This window comes from Medicago truncatula, chromosome 3, assembly GCF_003473485.1.
Source record: "Medicago truncatula cultivar Jemalong A17 chromosome 3, MtrunA17r5.0-ANR, whole genome shotgun sequence".
In the NCBI taxonomy this organism is placed as follows: Eukaryota; Viridiplantae; Streptophyta; class Magnoliopsida; order Fabales; family Fabaceae; genus Medicago; species Medicago truncatula.
In genome coordinates this window covers 39991274-40011352 of record NC_053044.1, presented here as the reverse complement: position 1 = coordinate 40011352, position 20079 = coordinate 39991274, and the positions used below count along the sequence as shown (strand labels likewise).

The following is a 20079-nucleotide window of genomic DNA, read 5'->3' as shown; positions in this document are numbered from 1 at the left end:
ATTGGTTTCGAAAAACGAATCGGATAAAAATGTAGATCGGACAGAGAGCAGGGAGATGGTGCTAACATCGTGGTCAAATGAAGTTGTGTGTGGCGGAGGGATGCAATAAAGATGTATGGCAGCTAGGGTTTGAAGGAGGTAGAAGAGAGAGCTGCGTTTCTGTTATAATTGATGAGAGAGAATAAAAAACATGAAAGGATATGATAAAGGAAACAAAGAAAAGAAATAGTATATCGGAGACCGAGAGCAATAATTGGAGAAAAATTATAGGGGGTGTTATTTTATTTTTCCTTAAATATTTAGATAAATAATTTTTTTTAAACAACAAATTATAAGCAAAAAAAAAAATTCACACTTATTAAGAAAACTAAAACATAAAAATTTAGAGTATAGTTTTTTGTATTTTCTTTGGAAAAAGTTTCATAGGAAGATGTAAAACCAATTTTCATTGGCTATTGGTTATAGAAAAAATGAAAGAGAGAGAGAATTTAATGTAATTTGCATTTAATTTTATGAGAATAAACAAAAAGAATCTTGAAAAAGACAAAAGTTTGTCTTTTTTGCTTATATTTTGGGACAAAGAAAATGTGTTTTTTTTGCTTATATTATGGGACGGAGGGAGTAGTTTAAAAGACATTAGCTTCACAACAAAATAGTTTTTTTTTTTCTTTTCAAAATTTAATTTTTAGTCTTTTAACTTAATTTCAGGTAACAGTTTGATCCTTTATTTTTTTTCATTTCAATTTTGTATTTTTTGTCCATTTTCATATGAATCTTTAAGCTTAAAATTTATGATTTTATTTTCTTCTTGTCCCCGTCTATGTTTGCAAAAGAATATTAGATTTGAAGCTTGAAAATGTATATGAAAATGGACAAAAAGGACCAAATTGAAATGAAAAAGAAGATAAAGGACCAAATTGTTACCTGAAATTAAGTTAAAGGACTAAAAATGTAATTTTGCCTTTTTTATAAAAAAATCCTTTCACAAAATGGTTAAATTATTAATAAGATTTTTTACTTAAATTAATTATGAAATTATTTGTATTATTTGAACAACCATTTGTGTGATAACTTTTTAGACAATCATAAATTTAGTGAGACTTCTATAAGAATATGAATTTGCATATGTAAACATTTACTCATCTTGACAACTGCATATTTTTAAACACGTAAGCAGATACAAAGCAATTATAAACATAAACATCACTTCATTTTTTATGGAAAAATATATAAAAAATAGAGAGGTGCCCTTACCTCAATTGGCTTTTCGTCCAAACAAATATGTCTTTATCTCTTTGTCCCTTTTACCTCATGTAATCATCAAAGTCCCTCAAGAATTGAATAGCCTTCCCATATATGATATTACAAATTTTCTCGCACCAATAACACCTCCAAGTAAAGGCCTTTCTTTCTCATGTCACTTATTTTTCCAACGGAACGAGAAAATGAAGAAGTGGAGAGATGATTGGACTTGAGAAAAAGCAAGACAACTTGACCATTTCCTACTCAGGGAAGCCACAATCTTGAAGGTTAAGAATATGTCCAAGATATATTATTACTATTAACGCTCTATTTGGTAAAAATAAGTCATAAGCTAGCTTATAGCTGATGACTGATGGCTGAAAAATTAACTTATAGCTAATGATTGGTAGCTGATAGTTTATAGCTGAAAAAACTCACTCATTAAAAATAATGTGTTTGATAAAATTAGGTGTTGAAATGACTGATGAATATAAAATGACATGTTTGTTTATTTTTTTAGGGAAATGTTAACCAATGCCCCCGCGGCACTGGTTAACGAAACAAATGTAGTAAGTATTGTATTGTAACTTGTGATGTCAACTCCTCAAAAGCATAAAAAGTGTTATTTTCACTTTAAAATTTTCCTTTTTAGTTTCTTTAACCAGTGCCCCGGGGGCACCGGTTAACAAGACCCTTTTTTTTTATATAAATATATGCACTTTTTACTTATTTATATCTTTTTAAATATTTCAATTTATTTTAAATTACTTTCATCTCCAAAATGATAAATTTATTCTATGAATTTAATTAGTTTTTTTTATTTAACTAAAATGGCTTCGTTATTTATTGTAGATTTTATTTAAAATTATATATTAAATTATATGAATTAAGAGCAAGGTCAAAAAAAAGTGAACAAAGAAAATGTAAAAAAACCACAACTTGAGTGACGTATTCTTATCATAAAAAAAAAAAAAAAAAAACGGGCAGTCATGCATAAAAAAATACTTCTTGAAAAAAAAATGTATTAAAAAAATATGGGCAGTCACGTAAGTGGCTGGTTGCACCAATATATAAAAAGTGGACAAATTTTTTTTAAATAAATATATATATATATATATTAGGTAGTTACATATGATATGGGTAGCTTTTTTTATTAAAAAATAGTAAAATTAAATTAATAAGGTTAAAATTGAAAGAGAATATAAAAAACTATAAGCTCAAAAGTTACTTGAAATACTATGAACTCATGAAAAAACTTGTTCTCAAACACGTCATGTTTTGATTCAACAAGCTTATAAGTTAATTCAATAAGCTATAAGCTAACTTCTCATCGTTACCAAACACAGCCTAAGATTATTATCAGGTATGAGGAATGCATATGAAATTTAGATGTTTAATTGAATGTTTTTATGTTTTTCTTTTACTACAAAAATTTGTATGAATTATGTAAGAATCATGAATTTTGTATGGATTAGGTATGATTTAAGAAATTTCAATGGATTTTGTATGGATGTTTAAAAGTTGAAGTTTTTGACAATTAAAACAAAGTTCTTCTTTGTACCAAAAAATAAATAAATTCAAAAATTCATGGGTATTCGTGAATACTCGTGGATACCTTAATACCCACGGGTTACCCGTATAGTAGATAACCACACGCGAACGGGGCCGGCACGAGTATCATATTTATCCAATAGAACAAGGGTATCATATTATCCACACTCATGGATACCCATTAAAATTAAAATTTTACGTATAAACAAATAGACACTTACCTCCAAAAAAATGACATTCAGTGATAGATTTTGTCGCAAGTAAAAGTGTTGTTTTTTTATCCTACACCTCAACAGTTATACATTTATCCCTACAAATATTTGAGGCTCCCATAAATTGGAGGCCTAACTTCATAGAGCTCCTTGCTCTTGCCGAGGGACGGGCCTCACTACTAGAAAAAGAAAAATTAGGGAGGAAAATTAGTGATGGAAAAAATAAAATCTCTCACAGATTCTTTGGTCGCAAAATTTAGTGACGAAATTAGAGAGGGATTTCATGTTTTCCCTCACAAAATTTCCCTCACTAATTTTTGTTTTTTTAGTAGTGCCTAATGATATACATGGTAGTTATTTTTAAACTCTTGTTATAAAGTAGAATTACAATAATTTTATTTTATTCTGGTAACATTGAATCAACAAATCATTTGTTTTTGAGTTGTAATATCTTTAGTTCTCTTTGGAATTTGGTGCATAACTGGCTTTGGTTTTCTTCGGTGGATCCTTTCGGTATTGTAGATCATTTCTTTCAGTTTGATTATTCATTAGGTGTCTAAGAAGCTCGGTGTTCCATAATGCACTTAATTTGGCTCTCTTGTGCTTGGATGTTTTGGAATGAAAGGAATATCAAGATTTTTAGCAATAAGATAACACTATTTTATCAGCTTATAGATAAAATAAAGTTGCTTTCATTTTGGTAGTTGAAAACAAAACATGTTAACTTTGCTTTTTGTTATCATAGTTGATGGCTTTCTCCTTTTGTTTGTCTTGAAATTGGTTAATTTTTTCTTGTGTTTTTTGCCGGTCTCTTTATCCGACTATTAGTATTATCTAAACTTTGGTGTTCTTCTCCATACGCCTTGTGTTAAGGATAATGTTTTTCTGGTTTGTTCAACTTTGGTGTTCTTCCACTTTGACTTGTTAAAAAAAAACTATTGACCCATTTGCATTTATATAAATATAAAGTGAAGAACAATAACTTGAAAGTGACTTTTTTTAAAGAACTTGACGTTGATAATATTGATCGGAGGAAATAAATTATTTCGAAATTAAAATTGATAATATTTTTAGGAATTGTGACATATATTGCACAACTATTGGAGTATTTATTTAAATATTCAATTATTGTGTGGTATCACTATACCATATCTCATATGTCTCAATCTCAGGTCTATTGCTTTGTAATATCTTATACATTGCTAATCCATATTATTTTTCGTATTCATAATGTTATACATTGTTTAGGGTTTGGGTCATTCGGTTGGTAGTAGTGGTGCAAACACAATGGAAGTTAATGATAATTCTCCGTGAAGCATATGTCATGAATTTGTTGGTTCTGTTTCTTAAGAATTTGAGATTTCCGGTGTGCATGATGTGTGCACTAAGATATCATGAAACTTTAGTATTATTGACCCTGTTATTCATTCACAAAATGCTTTGGTCAGCTATCTCATTTGAAAATAGTTCCTTTTTCAAACATTTTTTGAATATTTTTTACAATTGTGTATTAACGATTATTTTTTTGGGTTGTAGTTTTTTTTTCGGAAGAGGTTTTGATTCAGTTTGAGAAACAGAAAAATGCGTCAATTATTTTGATGGATCTTGACAATATGGAAATGTATAGGTTTACTGTTGTTGCATCAAAAGATGACGAAAAGAAGAAATGCATCTAAGATGGTTGAATTCAATTTGCATCTGATAACGTTTTGCATAAGGGAGACAAATTTGCTGCAGTCTTAAGTTTCCTTTTTATGTTTAAGAGTTTGAAGAAAATTAAAATATTAGGTGTTTTGGTGGATGTTTGTCTATCGTTTTTATGCTTGCTTTTGAACTACACGTATTATGCAATATAAATAAAATTTTGTGTAATACGTCCTTTGTTTTTTTTAGCTTGGAAGACTTGTTGAACATTTGAACAAATCTTTTACAAACTTTGGCCAGTTTAATGTGTTTGTGTGTTGTTGTGGTTTTTATCTTCACACAAATGATATTTATCTTGAATTGACGACAACAATAAATAACCTAATTATGACATAATTTCTACCGCGATGTAGAATTAGTTTTTTACTGTCGTTTTCAACTTTAATTAAAAATTAATTTCGTCTTTGTAATCAAACTAAGGCCATATTCAAAGGTTTCCGAGCCGTGCGTTGCACGGGCGAGGACACTAGTAATTGACAAATGTATCAATTCTCGTCCATCCATCGTTATTCGTTCATGCATTTTCATTTGCCATTTTTCAACGGAAAATAAAAATCCATTAACTTTATTAAAGTTACTAAGCAAACTTATGTTCCCGAGGCTCAATGATAAACGAATACTACTCTATCTGTTTTAAAATGAGTGTCGCTTTAACCAATTACACATATATTAAGGAATGAAATAAAATAGTCAAATGTTATAGCAATTTTACTAAAATTACCTTGCTTTATAGGAACAAGACAAACTTAAAGTTGCATCGAAAATTGTGTGAGAGAGAAAAGTTGGAATATTTATTGAGGGTAAAGTTGGAAGAAATAAAGTAAAGTTGTATTGAAAATGTAAAACGACATTCATTTTGAAAACAAATTTCTTTAACTAAAGCGACACTCATTTTGAAACGGAGGGAGTGCTACAAGTAATTCAAAATGTTGAACAAATACTAGTATTTCTATTTATTATGAGAAAATAGTTTTGTTCTCATGAACCAAATTAATATTCGATGTTGGCACTTGACAATACGAAGTCAATAATTCCTTCAAAAATAAAAAAAGTATGAAGTCAATAATGATCCGAAGGGATGCGTTTAAAGTCAATATGAACTTGTCCACTGAAATTGACATCAGAGGAACCGAAACGGAGACATTGAGAAGAGCATACTCCAGTATTCCAAGTCAACCACTAGACAAACTTCAAATGAGTTTTCTATTTCTATATTGAAAATATCCAAATATAACATTTTATTTTACATTGAATCACTGTATTATTAGTTAATTTTATTTACTGCTAGCTATTGAACAATGCTTAATTCCTATAAAAGATCCTATAAAAAATACAAGATAACTTCTCACTTGTCAACCGAATTTACTCGATAAACAAGAATTAGATATCAAACTTCCAATCACTTGTTAGAGAGATCCAATTTTTTCGACGTTGTTATATTAATGTTACGAAGCATACAACACACACGAAATGCAAGAAACCAAAACCTCTCTCTTCCCCTCCTCTCTTGTGAGCCGTCCAAAACTTTAGTTTTTTTCTCCTTCATTCATCCACCAAAGAGGGTTAATTGAGGGTCAGTTTTTGACCCAAAGTCAACCTTCTAACTCGTTTTCTATTTCCCTTTTATTGAAATAAGTGATTTTCACATTTATTTTGTTTTTCTTTCGTGATTTCGTCGTCTTAGTGCGACGTTGTTTTGATCGTCGTCTTGTGGGATGTTGTTTGTCTTTCTTGTTTCATTCAAGTATTTGTCCGGTTCAGATTGTCAGATCAACTTCGATTCAGTACAGATTAAATCAATGACTCTGGAGTCCTCAACGTTGCAGAGACTTGAATATAGTCATTTGTGTAGGCTTCAGTACTTTGCCGTTTTATGTTATTAATATAGATGTTGTGAGTTTGTTTACAGATTCAACCTTTTTGTTTTTACTGAATTTTCAGTGTATCGATGTACTATATCAATTTGAATGAATGGATATCATTTATTTTTGTAAAAAAACACACACAAAGTGCACAATTGTAAACACACACGAAATGCACAATTGTTCATTGCTTTTAAATAATATTTTTTGACAACACTTCTATATCTAAATGATAGTAAAATCATGGTTTTTTTTTTCTTCAGATAGACGAAATGACAAAGTCATTATAAACTCACACACGCAAGTGAAAGTATCGGGGTTCGAACCTCAGTCATGACATCTGGCCTAACAATTTCGACATTTTACCACTTGAACTAGGACTTCTACATTAATAAAATCATGGTTTGTTTTGGGGTGGACTCTAGGGTGAGGGTTCAATTGAATCCCTCACCGGCGTACCACTCTTTTTTACCATTAGATTAAATTGGTCTATAGCATATCATTAGACATTGCCACACTCAATCCATCTCATGTTGCTACACAACGACAATTATTGTCAAAATCCCCATTTTCATTCCAACATTTTTTCATTTTAAATTTGTTTCAATTCTTAAAATTCCAACCAAAATTTTGTTAATTATTCATCATGTTTTAGGGTTTAATTTCGGCCATGATTCTTCCCAGGGGCGGTTCTAAGGCCTGGCGAGCTCGGGCAGTCGCCCGGGCTCCGGCCTAAATTTTATGCAATTTCTTATGTAAATCCCTATAAATTTCTTATATAATCCCCTATAAATTGGGCAATTTCTTTAAATTTTTTGATTATTTGTTTGCAATTTCCTATGTAAACCCCTATAAATGTGTTGCAATTTTTTTTCGCCCAGACTTTGTAATAATCCTAGCTCCGCCACTTATTCTTCCTATGTGAAACTTGAAAATTAAAAATTACAGAATAGGGAAATCACATTCATCTGATTGAAAGACAATATTGCAAGGAGCTTGAACTTCTCAAAAATTTAGAAGTAACATGATCCAATAAAAGATGCAATAATGAAAGGAGCATGAAAGTGTTGGCCAAGAGTGGTTTTTAAGATCTGAATAGTGAACCGATAAGGTCATGGCCATAAAATTGGAATTCAAATCCATTTTAATAAAAATAGAAGTTTAAGAAGATGCTGGTTACAAATAAGGGAAAACAAGCAATGGAAAGAGGAGATTTGGAAAGTTGGATTGATGTTAAATCTGAGTTTCGTTTATAATGGCCAGGGTGGGGGAAGCAGAGAACCAGTGACAGAATGGAGGGAAGGGGCGATAAGTGAGAGAAGAAAGAATTTGTTGGATCCAATCTAGTGTGGCTAACACATGATACAATCTGATGAATTCCTTTATCTAATGGCTTTTAATGATGGTCCACCCTTATTTTAGATGAGGAACTTAAGTGAGTCCTCACCCTAGAATTCACCTTATTTTGGTACTTTTTTAATATGAATTCTATCCAAACTTTATTGCGTCAGACGGGATGGACCCATGATTTACGGGGTCAAGTAAATGTCACATTTTGATTTTCGTTTATTTTTAGAAATGTCTTAACTAGTTTTAATGTACAATTATTTATATCTATATTTTATGCTAGCCACGTGGCACTTCAACAAAATACACTCGAGTCTAGTTACATTTTCTTTCATTGTTATATTTGGTATTGATTCATTTGTACATTATTTCATCATACAAGGTGTATATAACATGAATGAATACGTTGTCCAATAATTTTCTTCTTCTTTTTTCCCACATACATGTGATTTTGATTTTTGTACACAACCTAGCTAGAGATTAATTAATGTTTGATTAATATTTTGTTTTGTTGTTTTTGTACATGTAGATGTAGGTGGATGAAGGAGAATTGATTTTAGTTAACAAATTGCCCATAAGAAGATCAATGCAAGGAGATAGAAATTTGGAGAAGGTTGAAGGAAGTCTTGCAAAAGCAAGAGCATTGATAAAACAAGCCTTATGAGAACCAATGACACTGTACTACCTCTTGAGGACATGGCTGAACCTTGGGGAGTGCAAGAAGCTCTACCGAACCGGGACACAAAAAATTATGGGCCTCAAAGAGATTATAATACCCACCCTCACTTAAATAAAAAAATTACATGTTACTTTTTTTTCCTTCACTACACGTATGAGTTTTTTCTAAACTCTAGTTATACTTTATGGACATAAACTTGATGCTATCAAACCACCATCAATTTGTATAATCACTTAATCAGTCAATTTGAAAAACTATTTCATTGAAAGAATCACAACAATTATTTCTTTTTCGCATAAACCATTCGTTTTCCCCTTTCCTACGAAGCAGGAGTGACATTCTAAACGATGCTGTTAGGCTAACAATATAATGTGGCATTGCCATAGCTCAGCTTATGGGGGCACCATAGTGGAGATAGAACCGCTGCAAAAGTTTTGCAAAGTGGCTTCTGGTGGCCCACCCTTTTCAAGGATTGCCAAGACTTTGTTCAAAGGTGTGATAAATGCCAAAGGACAGGTAACATTTCTAAGATGAATGAGATGCCCCGAACAGGAATCATTGAAACATAACCATTTGATTGTTGTGGCATTGATTTTATGGGACCATTCCCTTCCTCTTACTCTTTTCTCCATATACTTGTTTGTGTTGATTATGTTACAAAATGGGTTGAAGCGATACCATGTGTTGTTAATGATGCCAAGACTGTGGTCAACTTCCTACATAAGAACATTTTCACTAGGTTTGGAACACCTAGAGTCTTGATCAGTGATGGGGGGAAATACTTTTGCAATAATTTTCTTGAAAATTTGCTCAAAAAGTATAACATAAGACATAAAGTTGCAACTCCCTATCACCCATAAACTAGTGGTCAAGTAGAGGTTTCAAACCGTCAGTTGAAACAGATACTAGAAAAGACAGTTGCGTCAAATAGGAAGGATTGGTCTAAAAAATTGGACGACGCATTGTGGGCCTATATTTCAGCCTTTAAGACTCATATAGGGCTATCACCCTATCAGTTAGTCTATGGTAAGGCCTGTCATCTTCCAGTTGAGCTAGAACATAAAGCATATTGGGTCATCAAGGCCTTAAACTTTGATCAAGTAGCCGCTGGTAAGAAAAGACTTTTGAAACTTAATGAACTTGAAGAGACGAGGCTTAGAGCATATGAAAATGCGCTCATCTATAAAGCCAGGACCAAAATGTATCGTGACAAAAACTTAGTATCTAGGGATATTAACTATGGGCAACTAGTTTTGTTGTATAATTCCAGGTTGAAGTTGTTTCCTGGAAAACTCAAGTCAAAGTGGTATGGACCATTCTTGGTCAAAAGTGTGTCACCTCATAGAGCTGTTGAGTTGACGACACCTGAAGGTGACCGTAGTTTCAAAGTAAATGGGCATGGAGTTAAGCCATATCTAGGTGGTGACCTACCAAAGGCAAGGGTAGGACTTATTATGAAGGACCTCTAAGGTCCTTGACAGTCAAGCTAATGACGGTAAAGAAGCGCTTTGTGGGAGGCAACCCACCAATTTATTTCAGGTAGCATTTTAAATTTTTATTGCTTTCAAAAAAAAAACACAAAAAAAAAAATTAGCTGAAACAAGCAGAGGGAGAAATTTTGTTCAAAACTCCATGTAGTGCAAAATCGTGACACGTTTTGGGCAAAACGTGACACGATTTTCACCCCTCTGAACTCCTTAAAAAAAATTCTAAGTTAAAACTTGTGTTCCTCCCTGCCACCCAAATCGTGACACGTTTTCTGGGCAAGAAAAAATTTTCAAAAATAAAATCGTGACACGTTTAACCCAAACATGACACGATTTCTGGTGGTTTTTAAAATTCTAACCGTTACAAAACCAAATCGTGACACGATTTTCTCAGCCTATAAATTAAACCAACACTAATTTCGTTCCATCCACTTCCAAAAGTAGCCAACCTCTGCCAAAATTTTCCCAGAGCCCTAACATACGAAATTCTCACCATTTTTTTTTATCAAAACTCTTCACCATTCCATCTCCAATTCACCAAACCATCACCATAAACCTTCTTCATCATCATCCACTCACCCATATTCATCTCCTCCACCACAAACTCTAACCCTAACGCTAACCTTTTAAAACTTTCCTAACCCTAACCATGGTGGACACAAGAAAAAAGGGCAAGTCCCAATCCCAAACCCAACATTCCAAAAAAGCCAAAATAGCCCAAAAATGCAAACAACCCAAGAAGCCTAACCCTAATGCCCCACCACCACCGTCCGTTAACATGAGATTCTATAACGAGGCCGCAAGGGAACGCTTTAAATTGATCAAGGGGTATAGAGTTATCCCGAAGCGAGGTTTTGAGTTCTATAAACTCATCTTCAACCCCGAATTCTTCCAAATCATTATTGCTAGAGGTTGGGAGTGCCTCATCACCATGATCTTTGAGCAAGCCAACAAAACTGTAGGCGTAGAGTTCTATGCCAATGCAAGGTTCATGGGGAGGAGGCATGTTTCCTATGTGAGGGGGAAGGAGATAGATTACAGCCTGGAGAGGATCAACAACTTGATTGAGATTGTGCCACCGGAGGAGTGCGAGGTGCAAAAGAGGATGACTGAGTGCAAGGACTGAGGAGATGATAAGTGGGAGGAGCTGAAGGCTCAACTTTGTGTCGAAGGTGCAAAGTGGCAAGAAGGGTCACATATGTTTTTGAGGGCTGACTTCAAGCCTCATGTTAAGGCTTGGACATCTTTTGTGGTGCAAACATTGGAGGGGACCTCATGTACTTCTGAGATACCACTGGCTGGCCTCCTAACTATTGCCGATATTCTTGATGGTGCACCCATCAATGTTGGTGAGTTAATTGCCAACAACATTTATATGTATTCTGCAAGTTCTAAGAAAGCCCTCCCTCACTTGAGCATCATCAACTGGCTTTATGAGGAGGAGATAGACATCTTTGGGAATGATTTGAGTGCACCCATGATGAAGCCTTTGACTGACACAGATATGGATGGCTTCTTCAAAGATTACCAGAAGCGCATGCGAGATATCATGGTAGCAGCAGGACAGCCACAACCACAGTATCAGCCACAGCCGCCTCCACCTCAGTTTGTAGCAAGAGAGGGGAGCAGCCAGCAGAGTGCCTATGCACCCATTCATCTCATGATGATGGACTACATGTTATGGCATGCCAACTGGATGAATGAGGTGTCCGACCAGGAGATGTGGAACCGGCCTAGGTTTGGCCAAGAGTTTTCTGAGGCGGTCTGCCTCAACAGGAGAGCTATGACTGGCTCTTTTGAGCGCTTTGACGGGTCTGAGGAGGCTATGGACCGCTACTTTGATGTCACCAGAGGTCGAGCTCAGGATAGAGAGCAGAAGATCAGAGACGACTTTGTTGTTGGTGGTGCTAGGTCGAGGCACTATTTTGGAGAGGAATCTTTTGCTGAGGAGAACCCTAGCACTTGGATTCCTATAGATGATATGGAGGATTGAGTGGACTACTAATGGTCCAACTCATTTTATTTGCTTTTCTGCTTTTGTTTCAGCACTTTTTATGGATGTACTTTAATTTTATGTTTGAACAATTTCCCGGTTTTATTTAATTTTTAGTTAATCAGTTTATTTCGTCGTTGTAATTGCTCTTGCACTTGTTTTTGATGAATTTGCTTGTTTACTTGATTTTTTCCAGTTTAGTAACAAATATTTTTTTCAAGTGGTATTCCAAAAGTTCTAAAGGAGGAGTGACTTGTGTTTCAAAGGCGAAGTGTACGGCAGTGAAAGATAGGTAGTCACAACTCCCAGAAATCTAAACTGTATGATTCATGGCCAAAATTTTATTTTTCAATTTACTTATAAAGAGTGTTCCATGCGTTTACATTTATATAACTTGCATTGTTTCTCTATTGTCGATTAATCTTTGTCATTAGCACACCGAGGCAAAAGTGCTTGGTCCTGTGATCCTTTTGAAGCCTACCTTGTTTATAATTGTTTAAATATCCTTTCTTTAGCCAATTTGAGCCGGTAGGTTTAGAACTTTTGTTCGGTGACAAACTACTTTTACAAACTTAGAGACTTTTAGGATTTATCTCATACTATTTTTCTGAGTTAGGCATTGTAGAATGTTGCTAAATATTAAGTTTGTGGTTGCTTTTGGAATTTGCAACCAATTAAGTTTGGGGTGGGGGTACTAGAGAAAAGAAAAGAAAAAGAACACTATAATGAAAATAATATGCCAAAAATGGTGTATTCAAAAAAAAAGTAATAGAATGAAAAGGGACAAGAAAATTGAAAATCCGAGTAGAGTTAAACTCGATTGTCCCAATTGTTAGAAAAGAAAGATCTCCAGTACCCTTGCAATTATTGTGGTTCCATAAGGTGAATGAATGTTGTGAATTTTTGTGCTTAACTTCCGTAGGAATGCCTAACTCAAAATTTTGTGTAGCCTGCTTATCCAAATATTATCCCACCTTCACCTAAGCCCCGTTATAACCCTTTAAGACCTCAAAGTGTGCATTGACATTGATTTTGATTGACGTTTAGAAACTTTTTAAGTGTATGGTAATATGTAGATTGCATGTCGACTGTGTGTGAACCCTTTCATATATTTTGTGTAACGCCCTATTTTATTATTTACTTATTTATTTGAGTTTAGAGTCTTTTTATAATTTAATTGATTTATTTAATAAGTGATATTATTGTTGTGTATTGATGGCGATTTTCGCAAGTGTACGAAATCGTGCAAGTAGTAAAATAAAACGGTAAGACCGAGTGTCGAACTCGAGGATTGCGGTTTAATGATGAATAGAATTTATGACTTAATTGAACAAAAGGTTCTAAGTTTGTTTTATAGCAATAATGAAAATTATGAAAAATAAACTGGTTTGAATTTATGAGAGAGAGATGTTAGGGATGAGCTTCACTAGATGACTACCTAAAGCTAATAACCTAATCGTAACTATTGAATCGACCCATGTGATTGTTACCGAATTCTCTATTTTATTCTTGCCCTAATTCCTTAGTGACAACAACTTTAACCCTAAAATAAAAACCTAATTCCTTAGTGAATTTGAAGATTAAGATTAAGCATTAACGAACAAGAATTCTCTAATGATTCCAAGGGTTTGTATCTATTCTTAGATTACAAAGGCAAGGATCTCTTATTTCAAAGCGTTTATAAATTCCACTTCCGTTTCACAAGATAAACCGTAAATCAAATTAAAGGTGATCAATCAATAAAAAGCATTAAGAACGGAAATAAGAGAAACAATCATATGACTTTCAATCAATAGCATAAATTAGGTCATATCACCGAAGTATTCATCTAGGTCTACTCATCCCCAACAATGGAGGGTTTAGCTACACATAGTGTTTAAACAGGAAATAAGGATAGAAGAGAGATTACAAGAATGATTCATGAACAATCCTTGAAAAGTCTCCTCCAATGGTGCTCCAGATCACTTCCGCTGTGTTTTCTATGCCTTTCAATCTCCAAAAAATGTGAACCCTAATTCTGAAAACAAGTTTCCTTTAAATAGAGCTGCGCAGAATCGGTGTCCGGTCCACCAGAATCGGTGACCGAACCCCCTTTAATAACACAAACGCGTGCCTCTTTCTCAGAAATCGGTGGCCGAAATCTGTCAATCGGTGACCGAAAAAACCAGTGGCGACAGAGTTGAAATCAGCAGCAAAATCGGTTACCGATGTTGTAAATTCGGTTACCGATTCCTGACTTCTCAAAATCCTTCTTTTTGCTCATTTGTGACTCCTAGCTCCCAGAATTACAATGAATATGACCCAAAAATGACATTAAAAGGCCTAGTAAAACTAAGATGACAAGGCGTCATCACAACCCCAAACTTGCATCGTTACTTGTCCTCAAGGAACCAACTTAAAATGAAAAATCACAGTAAAATAACACTTACCCCACCAATGATTATGTCAAAAAGTTCATCTCCATTGTTAGCAAATGATGAGCTAACTTGCTTGGTAACACATCCATTCCACAACTTCTCGCAACAATTTTTTTGAATTTAACAAGGTTCGCTCAGTCGACATGTAAAACTACTATATTACCAAAACTTGAAAAACTTCTAAGAATCAATCAAAGTCAATATTATGTACACACTTTTAAGGACTTTTCAGGTTGTAATGGGGCTTAGGTTAGAGGTGGGATCATTTGGAAAGTAGGTTTAAAACAAACACGAAGTTAGACATCAACCTAAGGATCTAAATCACACCACGCATGAAGATCATCATACCACAATTCAGAACCGGGGACTAGAGAAGACTTTAAATGAATAACACAGCTAATCACCTTTTGTCTTTAAGCATTTCATTTTTTTTTCTTTTTTTTTTGAGCTGCAAATTTTACAATTCAGCTTATTTAATCATGCTTATATTTTTTTTTCTTTTTTTTTTTTTAGCACAAAGTGATTTTCTTCTCTTTCTCTAGTGCCCCTACCCCAAACTTAAAGTGTTGCTAGTTCCAAAAGCAACCCCAAACTTGAATTTTTCATAATAACACACATAAACATGCCTAACTCCAACAAAATATGGGTACATTCTTAAGGTCTCTAGGCTTGTAATGTGGCTAGTCACCGAAATAAGGGGTCTAAATCCTAGTGGCTCAACTTGGTTTAAACAAAGGATAATTCAATATAAACAAAGGTGGGCTACAAAGGCTCAAGGGACAAGCAATTTGCCTTAGTGTGTACAATATATGACCAATCAATTACAAAGAAAAATCGCAAATTCTAGAAATAGCATCTACATGGAAACACTCATATTTGTACAACATTGAAAAATAAATTTAGGCCATAACCTTACAAGTTGAGGTTTCTGGAAGTTGTGGCTACCTAAGCATCTTTCCTGTCGTACACTTCCCTTGTAGAATCATGCAAGCACTACCTCCTTTGAACTTTTGACAAATCATTGATGGAATCTTTGTTACTAAACTGGTACATTTCAAGAAAAGTGAGTTCATCAATAATAAACAACCGCAGATGCATTACAAAATAGGGGACTAATCAATAAGCACCAAGACACTACTCAAGTTTGACTCAAATACAACTGAAGCAAAGTACAGAAGCAAATAACTGACATACCAAAAAAAAAAATCTAGAAAATTGCTTACTGACGTGGGTTGCCTCCCACGAAGCGCTTTTTTAATGTCATTAGCTTGACGCATCAACCACTGTTAAGGTGGCATATATGATACAAAGAACACATCATCCTTGTTCTTCCTTTTGTTGGATAAGAACTCCATGAACTTGAGCAATAGATGATGTTGCTTCCATATCATTTTCAAGTGGACAACAATGAACAAGGCATAAATGGAATCTAGGACTTCATCAATCTCTTCCTTTTTCCCTGCCTTGTTGCTAAAAAAAATTGGAGAAATGTTTTGTTGAGGAATTTCTGGTTAGACATCTAAATCTCTCCAAAGTTGAGACTTTTGAGTTTCCTTACCAACTAGATCAGCCTCAATATTTATTGATTCCCCCTCATCTTCTTTCTTTTCCACAACAATGAATTTATCTCCAATCTCCAGCTTCTCAAGCTCAACCACTTGCTCAAATAACCTCTCACATTGACTCTCAAATGTTTCAATCGAAGCATGATTATCAGTCATGAATTCAATCAAAACATCGTTGATATGAAATTTCTCGTCATATGAATCTAGGGGAAGAATTTGAGTAGGTAAAATTTGCTCCCAATTGATATTTTTCATGAAAATCGTATCTTCTTTTACTTCCATGACCAACATATCTTCTTTCGGCATTGGGACATAATAATCAAAAGTGTCACTCATATGTCCTTCTCTACAAAAATCAAATCTATGAGGAAGAAACCGAAGGAGATCTTTTTCGAATGTATCTCTCATGATTTGTCCCTCAAGTATACGACATTGTGCGGTTAGAAGACAAGTTTCAGTTTCATCTCGTAGTTGTAAAAGAAGACAATCATCAAATTCTTCCATACTCTACGGACGATAAATATCTCAACAAAGAAAAATCATACTAACACACGACATTAGAAAATCAACAAAAATAAAATAAGACAAAAATTTTATTGCAGAGCAAAAAATTTCAATTAAGAAAATAAAATTCAACAATAGTTTGGCAATCCCCGGCAACGGCGCCAAAAACTTGATGGCGATTTTCGCAAGTGTACGAAATCGTGCAAGTAGTAAAATAAAACGGTAAGACCGAGTGTCGAACTCGAGGATTGCGGTTTAATGTTGAATAGAATTTATGACTTAATTGAACAAAAGGTTCTAAGTTTGTTTTATAGCAATAATGAAAATTATGAAAAATAAACTGGTTTGAATTTATGAGAGAGAGATGTTAGGGATGAGCTTCACTAGATGACTACCTAAAGCTAATAACCTAATCGTAACTATTGAATCGACCCATGTGATTGTTACCGAATTCTCTATTTTATTCTTGCCCTAATTCCTTAGTGACAACAACTTTAACCCTAAAATAAAAACCTAATTCCTTAGTGAATTTGAAGATTAAGATTAAGCATTAACGAACAAGAATTCTCTAATGATTCCAAGGGTTTGTATCTATTCCTAGATTACAAAGGCAATGATCTCTTATTTCAAAGCGTTTATAAATTCCACTTCCGTTTCACAAGATAAACCGTAAATCAAATTAAAGGTGATCAATCAATAAAAAGCATTAAGAACGGAAATAAGAGAAACAATCATATGACTTTCAATCAATAGCATAAATTAGGTCATATCACCGAAGTATTCATCTAGGTCTACTCATCCCCAACAATGGAGGGTTTAGCTACACATAGTGTTTAAACAGGAAATAAGGATAGAAGAGAGATTACAAGAATGATTCATGAACAATCCATGAAAAGTCTCCTCCAATGGTGCTCCAGATCACTTCCGCTGTGTTTTCTATGCCTTTCAATCTCCAAAAAATGTGAACCCTAATTCTGAAAACAAGTTTCCTTTGAATAGAGCTGCGCATAATCGGTGTCCGGTCCACCAGAATCGGTGACCGAACCCCCTTTAATAACACAAACGCGTGCCTCTTTCTCAGAAATCGGTGGCCGAAATCTGTCAATCGGTGACCGAAAAAACCAGTGGCGACAGAGTTGAAATCAGCAGCAAAATCGGTTACCGATGTTGTAAATTCGGTTACCGATTCCTGACTTCTCAAAATCCTTCTTTTTGCTCATTTGTGACTCCTAGCTCCCAGAATTACAATGAATATGACCCAAAAATGACATTAAAAGGCCTAGTAAAACTAAGATGACAAGGCGTCATCATGTATTAATATGTATTAGTAGCCCCTATTTTATATATTTAGTGGAAGAATATATTTGGTGGGAGAATATATTTAGTGGAGAAATATAATTATTTAGAATAATGAGGCTTTGGGGCAGAATTGAAATTAAGATAAAATAAATAGGTTAAGGTTTATATAAAAAGGGGAGCTAGAGTTAGAAAATTATATTACGTGCAAACTGTTTTGGAGAAAGAGGAGAAAACAAGAGATGAGAAGAACCAAGAGGGAGAGAGACCGCCGATCATCAATACTAAGGTAAGGGTGGGATTAACTTTCTCTAATTCTAAGTAATATAATTCTGAGATTGGGTTTAACATGTTTTGTTGTGAATTTGAGAATTAGGGTTGAGAATTGTAACAGGTTGTTAATAGATTTAAGAACCCCTTTGAATTTGCATACAGTAGGTTGATGAATAATTGGTGTTATAACGATAGGTTAATCATAGGGTAATGATTAGGGTCATGTTTGGAGAGTAATGGATCGAAAACGGAATCGAAAATATTTCCCCAAGGCGAAATCGCAGCTGAACTGCGATTTTGCTGTCAGTGTTCAAAACGCGTTTTATTGTCTCAGTTTGACAAGTTTAAGTTCCAAACTGGGTTTAGGTGTAAACACGAAAGTTGTAGGTATGGATGTTAGCTTTCTAATGCCATTGGTTTGACGTCTAAATGAATTATAGAACTTGAGTTATGGTCAAATTACTGCACGTAGGTCATAGTGAATATTTATGAATTTCAGCACAACCTTTCCCGAATTTGAAATGAAAACTGGTATTGATAAGTACAGAATTGGTCTTAGATGTAAACACGAAAGTTGTAGGTATGGATGTTATCTGTCACTAGCCTTTGGAGGCACTAGATTTAAGCACATAGAACTCAAGTTATGATCAAAATACTACACAGAGGTCAGCAGGGATAAACACGGCCGTGCTCTTTCCCCGAGCTTAGGTAAATCAACTTTTCTGGAACTTTCTGTTTCGAATTTCCTTTGGTGTAAACACGAAAGTTTTAGATAATTTTGTCAGCTTTCCAGTGGCTTTGGTTTGACGTGAAAATGATTCTTGGTGTTTGATTTATGATGAAAATACCCCAAGGAGGTCTTAGCGAAATTGCACGGTGACAACATTCTCTGTTTCATGTTCTTGCGTCTGCTTCACGTGTTTTTGTTCTGAATTAGTCTTTGGTATAAACATGAAAGATGTTGATAATTGTGATATCTTTCCAGTAGCTTTGGTTTGGCATGCAAATCTGTTGTGGTTAATTTATTATGATTTTACAAAGATGAATGATGAATTATATATGATGTTTAAGTTGATGTTGATTATCATTTGATGTTGTTATATCTTGAGATATTTATGTGTTGCCTATGTTGCTGTTGCATATTGATCAAGTTGCAGGTGTTGGTCTAAGTTGTAAGTTGTCTTTCCAAAGTATTGGAATCTTAAGTTGTTAATGTTGTCTAAAATGTTGAAGTCATAGTTGAAGTTGTTATTTGTGAGTGTTTATGTTCAGGTGTTTTGTGAGAGGTTGTGTACTCTTACATTGTTATTTTATAAGAGGTGGTGTACTCTTACGTTGTTATTCTGTGAGAGGTGGTGTACTCTTACGTTGTTATTTTATAAGAGGTGGTGTACTCTTACGTTGTCGTATGATAAGAGGTGGCGTACTCTCACGTAGCTGTGTTGTCAGGTTGACGTTGTCGTGTCGAATCGTTGAAGTTGTTGATGATGACAAACCATGGGATATTGATGATTATATTGTTGCTTATGTTATTATTAGATGATGAATATGTTGTTGCTTAAGTGATGATGTATATAATGCGATGAATATGAAGTTAATAATGATTAGAAGTTCGTTGAGTTATTAATGAATTCTTATAAGAAGAGTTAATGTATTAATTGATGAAGTTTAGGTTGTTAAATGCACATTTTTGTATTATATGCTTATTATTATTGAATGTGAAATCTCACCCCTTCTGCTTGAAAATGTTGCCCTTCGCATGGGTAACTTGCAGGTATTCAAAGTTAGATGTTGAAGTGAGTGACTCCTCACGTGTCGTCTGGGGTCGCTCTGATACGTAACGGGATGGGGATCTTTATTATTTTCCATATGTTACGTGATTTATTATGACTTTTATGTTGAAGACTGTTTAGACAGGATTTTTATTAAGTTGTTCAAATTGAAGCC

The 20079-nt window shown here is 34.1% G+C and overlaps 1 protein-coding gene across 1 annotated transcript; it reads left to right on the top strand.

Annotated features, from left to right (window-relative positions):
* The first annotated feature begins 8966 nt into the window (after positions 1–8966).
* Positions 8967–10066, top strand: LOC112420235 (uncharacterized). Its single transcript, XM_024778976.1, has 2 exons — positions 8967–9113; positions 9500–10066. The coding sequence occupies exons 1-2, from the start codon at positions 8967–8969 to the stop codon at positions 10064–10066; spliced, it is 714 nt and encodes a 237-aa protein (XP_024634744.1).
* The last annotated feature ends 10013 nt before the right edge of the window (positions 10067–20079 follow it).

What these genes read in the sequence shown, in the direction of transcription:
- LOC112420235 (XM_024778976.1), top strand. Translation starts at nt 8,967, where the DNA reads ATGTGGCATTGCCATAGCTCAGCTTATGGGGGCACCATAGTGGAGATA. An exon ending in TGATAAATGCCAAAGGACAG is followed by an intron (nt 9,114 to 9,499) that starts GTAACATTTCTA and finishes CAGTTGAAACAG; the next exon opens with ATACTAGAAAAGACAGTTGC.